At 30.6% G+C, this 7702-nt stretch overlaps 1 protein-coding gene across 1 annotated transcript in view; it reads left to right on the forward strand.

Annotated features, from left to right (window-relative positions):
* Nucleotides 1-7254, forward strand: part of LOC143041901 (uncharacterized) — a 36032-nt gene extending 28778 nt beyond the window's left edge. Inside the window, exons 6-9 of the mRNA XM_076214040.1 lie at nt 1426-1450; nt 1928-3002; nt 5333-5386; nt 6578-7254. Of these exons, the coding sequence (XP_076070155.1) occupies nt 1426-1450; nt 1928-3002; nt 5333-5386; nt 6578-6718 (1295 nt within the window). The 3' untranslated portion in view covers nt 6719-7254. The remainder of the gene's footprint in view (nt 1-1425; nt 1451-1927; nt 3003-5332; nt 5387-6577) is intronic.
* The last annotated feature ends 448 nt before the right edge of the window (nt 7255-7702 follow it).

Here is a 7702-nt window from a genome sequence, read left to right on the forward strand (position 1 = left end):
AATTGGTAATTTTGAGGAAATTTTGCTGTTTTTGGTTATTATCTTGAATATTATTATAGATAGTGATAAACTGTAAACAGCAATAATGTTCAGCAAAGTAAGATCTACAAATAAGTCAACATGACCAAAATGGTCAGTTGACCCCTTTAGGAGTTATTGCCCTTTATAGTCAATCTTTAACCATTTTTCATAAATCTAAGTAATCTTTTACAAAATCTCCACTGAAACTACTAGGCCACAATCATCTTTGGGGTATCTAGTTTGAAAAATGTGTCCGATGACCTGGCCATTCAACCAAGATGGCCGCCACGGCTAAAAATAGAACATAGGGGTAAAATGCAGTTTTTGGCTTATAACTATGAATTCAAAGCATCTAGAGCAAATCTGACAAGAAGTTAAATTGTTAATCAAGTCAATATATATCTGCCCTGAATTTTTCAGATGAATTGGACAACTGGTTGTTGGGTTGCTGCCCTCCAATTGGTAATTTTTAAAGAAATTTTGCCGTTTTTGGTTATCTTGAATACTATTATAGATAGCGATAAACTGTAAACAGCAATAATGTTCAGCAAAGTAAGATCTACAAATAAGTCAACATGACCTAAATGGTCAATTGACCCCTTAAGGAGTTATTGCCCTTTATAGTCAATTTTTAACAATTTTCATTAATTTGGTAAATATATGTAAATTTTTACCAAATATAGTTCTCTGTTACTAATGGGCAAAGTTCATTATAGATATAATTGTAAGAAGCATAATCGTTCAGTAAAGTAAGAACTTCAAACACATCACCATCACCAAAATACAATTTTGTCATGAATCCATTTGTGTCCTTTGTTTAATATGCACATAGACCAAGGTGAGCGACACAGGCTCTTTAGAGCCTCTAGTTGAAGTTTGTTAAGTGTGTAAACATGTGTAGCATATTTATTGAGAGATTCAGATGTTTAATAGGGGCTGCTTTGAATGTGAAATGGCATGTTGTAAATTCGAAAGTTTAAACCATATTTGTCATAGATTCTAGTCATCCATCGTTATTAATGTTAAGGGAGAGATCAAGATATGAAGTAAATCTAATTTCAAGTTCCCTTGAATACATGATATGCAAGCGTTCACTGAAATGTGTGTTATGAAGGGACATGATAATAATTATATTTGAAAGTGAAATTAAAGAATTTTGCAAGGTGCTTTTTTCTAAGACTATGTTTTGTATCAATTCTACTCTGTATTAATACAAAACATAGCAGACCGATAGGGAATGCACAGTAATTATCCATTGAAATACAGATTATCTGTTGGCATATCATTCTATCCTAATCACCAATATGATCACAAATGGTTATTCCTATCGCAATGAAAGTAACAATATATAGTACCATGAAGTTTATATTTATTACTCCTTCACGTATTTTATTTCAATTTTAGAAGAAGAAAAGAAAGAATATATTAGGTAAGAATATTTGATATTGCCAACTTAACAAATATGGTACGTTTTTAAAACTAAGATATATTCACAGCTCATTTCTAATTCTATAACAATCAAGATTTAGTTTATCATTTTTTATATTTTGACAGTTTTATCGTATCAACCTACAAAGCCACTTGATTAGAAAGACTGAGTGTTTGGTGGTACTTGCTATATGAACTAAGTACTGTATAGACAGGGGGGAATTTAACAAAACCCAATATAATTTAACACACTAAATAAAAAAGCAAATTGAATGATGTGCTATTGGAAAAAGAAATATATGTCCAAGTATATAGACAAATCTATGAAACAATATTAGGTATTGCATGACCAATTGTTAAAATAAGCATAGTTTGCCAAGCATTTTTGATACATTTTCCTTTTCAATAGCTTATTATTCCATATCGCTATTTACCTCTTGTGATTTGTACAATTAATTTTTTATCTTTCTCCTTACAGGCAGCTGTTTGTGATGCTGTTATTGATTATTCTTATAAAGAATATTGATGAGAATATCAAGTGCAGACAAACAAGTTGCAGGAAGTATCCATGTTTAAATTCGATTCTGCATCTTCTTTGGCAATCGGGAGATGTCGAGGTGAATCCTGGACCTGCAAATTCAACTACATACAGGAAATGGTTGTATGAGATTTGTTCAATTGTCCGTAAAGCCATAGCAGGAGTTACAGCTGAATGCAAGATGTCTAACATTTGGAAGAAGAAACCAGAAAACTGGCCGCAGGGGGAATTATATTTCGACCCAAGAAATAGCAAAGGACTGTCTGTGAATAAAGTTGAGGACTTCCTCCTAATTCTAATAAGGTGTTGTGATACGAACAATTTATCACAAGAGATCAAATCTGAGATAGATACTTGGAATTCTCACAGGAGTAAGGAAAATGGTGAACTTTTACATTTGTATAGAATGAGGAAGTGTCTTAATTTAATAGAACAGGTAAATAGAAGCTTGAAAGTATTACAAAATTATTTATTACCTGATAAAAATCTGACAGTTGAAGTTAATCCCTGTATACGAATATCATTATCTTGTCAACCAGCTATACATCAGCAATTAATCACACACACAATATATAGATCCGAAGCAACCCGAAAGATAGCATCTTTTCTGTGGAAAATCTTACATGGAAAAGACCCAGAAAAAAAAAGTGACAATATCTGGACAAAGCCAGATTGGTGGCCATTAAATGTTAGCTTTTACGATCCAAACAATGGAGGTAAACGGTGTGCTGAGAACGAGGATGCCATGCTTGTTGAAACAATATTTACAAAGTGTAAAGGCAATGGAATAAAATTACAGAAACCGTATAAAGATATCGTCGAGGCTTGGCAAGATGATGACCAAATGTTACTATCGAAACTGATGACAAGGCATACAGCTGAAACTGACATGAAAAAGGCAGTAATCAAATTACACGAAGAAGGGTTGCTGCAAGATCCAGAGGTTGATAAAAATCTGAGAGAACTAGGGCTTCTTGTTCAATATGATGGAAGTACTCAAAATCCTAAGTCACAAGTAAGTATGTATTATATCTGCATCGAAGGAAAACAATCGTATATACTATAAACAGTACATTTGTAATTATAATACCTTGATTTATTAATCATTCAGGTAGAAATTCTTCAAGCTGATCTGAATGATTGAGAACTAAACAAACTAACCAACTAGGAATAAATCACTAATTCAAAGTCTATTTAATTGCTGTCTATGTTTCATTCTAAAATTTATGAAGTTATAGCTATGGATATGAACTATTCTACAGTGACTTGACTGTTAGTGTTGCTATCCACCAATTGCAACTCATTCAAAATTTTGACCAAATTGCAATTTGTTTTATGAAACAAAATTGTTCAACTGGTCAGAATATTAAACAAATTGTTCAGCCAAAATGTGAAAGTGCAAGGTGATAAAATAAAACATACTTACAATCCTATAAGACTTTAACTCCACTTTAATGCTGTTGTTACAAAATTAGTCTGTCAGTTTGTATAGGTATATTATAGTCATTTCAATGCTAAAGGAACTGTTATTATTTTGAATTGCTATAAAAATATTCGAACTAAGCTTTCATATAGTTTTTCTTTCTAAAAGTATTCTATATTCATAAGAATCAGATATCATTTTAAATAAAACATCATATATTCAGTAAAATATATGTGAAATAACAATATGCTATTGATAAGTTTCCATGGGGAGATAACCTAAAATATTATTCTTTTGAATAAAGACTTTTTGAAAGAAAAAATGATTATCTCCCCATGGACACTTCCTACAAACATATTTCAATTTTACACATATTTTACTAATATGAAATGTTTTAATTCACATAATGTCTGATTCTTGTGAATATAGAATACTTTTAGAAAGAAAAACTATATGAAAGCTTAGCTTGGACATTTTTTATAGCAATTCAAAATAATAACAGTTCCTTCAGCATGGAAATGACTATAGTATACCTATACAAACTGATAGACTGATTTTGTCACAACATCATTTAAGCGGAATTAAAGTCTTATTGGATTGTAAGTATGATTTATTTTATCACCTTGCACTTTTACTACTTGACTGTTGTTTTCTACAGCAGTTAGTTCAAATTTCTGACCAGTTGAACAATTTGATTTTATAAAACAAATTGCAATTTGGTCAGAATATTGAATAAGTTGCAATTGGTGGAGAGCAGCACTAACAGTCAAGTCACGGAAGCATTCAAAATTGAGACCAGGCCCGAAAATAAGTGGTTGTTTACCATAACACCAACCTTTAAATAACCCTAGCAACAACATTGGGGGGGGGGGGGGGGTTCGCATGTATTACAGTGACTTGACTGTAAGTGTTGCTATCCACCAATTGCAATTCATTCAAAATTTTGACCAAATTGCAATTTGTTTTATTAAACCAAATTGTTCAACTGGTCAGAAATTTGAACCAACTGCTGTAGAAAACCACAGTCAAGTCGTGAAAGTGCAAGATGATAAAATAAAACATACTTACAATCCTATAAGACTTCAACTCCATTTTATTGATGGTATTACTAAATCAGTCTATCAATCTGTATAGTTATATTATAGCCATTACCATACCAAAGGTGAACTGTTTTATTTTTAATTGCTATAAAAATGTCCAAACTAAGCTTTTATATGGTTTTTCTTTCGAAAAGTATTCTATTTTCATAAGAATCACACATTATGTGAATAAAAACATTTCATATTCAGTAAAATATTTGTGAAATTGCAATATGTTTGTAGGAAGGGGAGATAATCTTTTTTGGTTTCAAAAAATCTTTATTCAAAAGAATAGTATTTTAGGTTATCTCCCCAAGGAAACTTATCAATAGCATATTGTTATTTCACACGTATTTTACTGAATATATGATGTATTATTTTAAATGATATATGATTCTTATAAATATAAAATCCTTTCGAAAGAAAAACTATATAAAAGCTTAGTTTGGACATTTTTATAGCAATTCAAAATAAAACATTTTACCTTTAGTATGGTAATGGCTATAATATAACTATACAGATTGATAGACAAATTTAGTAATAACATCATTAAAGTGGAGTTAAAGTCTTATAGGATTGTAAGTATATTTTATTTTATCACCTTGCACTTTCACATTTTGACTGAACAATTTGTTCAATATTCTGACCAGTTGAACAATTTGATTTTATAAAACAAATTGCAATTTGGTCAAAATTTTAAATGAGTTGCAATTGGTGGATAGCAACACTAACAGTCAAGTCACTGTAATAACTTAAAACACCAACAGAATATTTAGAGGAAAGTAATATTTAACAGATTCGGAAATAACTTCTCAGATGTTAACCGGCTGTCTTTTTTTCCAGAAAAGGAAGATGGTAAATACGATGAATAAGCATGAAACTAAAAGAACAAAACAGGTAAATAAATTATAACAAGGTGTTCCTTTTGTGATGAGTGTCGTGACTAGGACGGAATGTCGGGCCCATGTTTCACATTCTGAGCATGGCAATTTTGACTAACAATATTTACACGGAAACCGCACATATAAATTGATAATACATATACACATGTATATATGGTTGTAAAACAACACTTTCATTAGATATTTCATTCTAATGCTTTTTTTTTTATTTGCTAATATCAATCTCGAGTCTTTCTAAAATTAACCTTCATTTAAGAATTGAATGCTTCTTTTTGTAACTTCATTGGGGTGTAAAAGCATTGACCGAAGTACATTTTGTATGAAGCGCAGCATTCTAATAATGTGCTCACAATCAACACTTTTACAACAAATGAAGCATTTAATACTTATAACTACATTTTTAAGCTATGATCATAAAAACACGATTTTTATCAAGTTTTATTTAATTTACCTGTGCACTTTATTGTTGGACCTCGTGTCATCATGAATGATAAATTGTATTGTGTAATGAAGTTGATTAAGGAATAACGCGAGATTGCAGCGTAGCCAATCAGAATAAGGTATGATAATGAAACATACTTCTAATGTAATTATTTCAAAATGAATTGTAACATTCATGATGACATGTTTCCACAATTAAGTGCACAGGTATATAATTTTTTTTTATTGAAATCGTGTTTTTCGTGATCAAAGCGAAAAAATGTAATAATTAATTGAATGCTTCTTTTATTAATTTCATTTCAATTATTAGTTGTAAAAGCCTTTACCATGCGCACATGTTTAGAATGAAGCGCTTCCGCTTCATACAAAATGTACTTCGGTCAATGCTTTTACACCCCAATGAATTTACCAAAAGAAGCATTCAATTCTTAAAATAAGTTTATTTCTAGCGACATGGATATGGATATATTCAGAGACACATAATACAATATGTGTCTCTGGTATCAAGAAATAGTGAACATTGTAGTTGACTTTTGCTACTTATATAATATCAGAGACATATAATACATGTATTATATGTCTCTGATAATATTAAGTGTAGCATTGCGGAGCATGTAAGGATTGAATATCAACTCTGCGACGGAGATTGATTATTTCTGACTACCTTAGTCATGAAAAAATTTCTAAACATAAATAGAAAATACATGTATGAAATATTAATCTTATCTTAAATTACTGTTTTTAGAGTGACCATGAAGATGCAGTGGACACTACACTGAAAGAATTGTTACCCGATTGTTATACTGAACAACAGTTGGACAACCAAAGTGATTCGTTTCTACTGGATACGATAGGTCAGAACATACCAGATTTCCTGGAAGATTAAGCTGACGATATACAATTTCACTAGACATAAAACTGTCGAAAAGACGAATTAATTGTAGCTGAAAGATCCCAAAATATTTTGATTTGAAGAATGAATGTTGCTTATTTAACAATTTTAGTAAAATGAATATTTCTGAAATGGGTAGATTCACTTTTTATATATCATTTCAGGAGTGTTCTACTTTCAAATAAATGAATGCTATATCAATGCAAAACAATGTGACATGTCTGATCGATAACATCACAACCATTAAATCCATCATTTAGATATTTGTTTATAGAAATATGCTACAAGAACAAAAACACAACTTATTATTTTCAAAAACAATTGTTCATTTTCGAAGCCCCACACATTGTTTTGTACATATGTATGTGTGTGAGTGCGTTTTCAGATTTTATTTTTTTTGTGTAAAGTTCTGAACAACCTTTCATGATTATCCATCATTTTTTGTTCTATCATCCACAAGTCCCATTTATTATGTGAATATAGTTTTGAATTCAAAACAATACAATACAATACAATACAATATTATTATTGTCAATCAAGGAGCCTTTAGAGGGCTGTATGAGTCCTGTATAATAAACAATTTATTACAATGATTATTATTAATTCTTTATGATATATAATGGCAAAATATAGAATAGAGAATAATAAACACTAAAGAAAAATTAACCCCCAGATATTCAACTGTCTATGGATATCATTAGTGCCATAAAATTCAAATTTGGACTATAATGAATGATTCACTGGGTCAGTAATCTGGCATAATTTACTTTTATTAAGATAATAGTATCCCTTTCAGTCCAGAGACTAGTTATTCAATTATATAGGTGTTTTACAACTTCCATATTCTCACAACAGTAATAGTTATTAGTATTGGCATTAAAAGTTGTGTACATATATCTTGTCACTATTCCTGGAGTATCATTTGAGTTCTTTCATAACCAAAGCTTTGGCTTTTTTACCAATGTGTCCCCCCCCCCC

The sequence above is a fragment of the Mytilus galloprovincialis genome, chromosome 8 (assembly GCF_965363235.1).
Source record: "Mytilus galloprovincialis chromosome 8, xbMytGall1.hap1.1, whole genome shotgun sequence".
In the NCBI taxonomy this organism is placed as follows: Eukaryota; Metazoa; Mollusca; class Bivalvia; order Mytilida; family Mytilidae; genus Mytilus; species Mytilus galloprovincialis.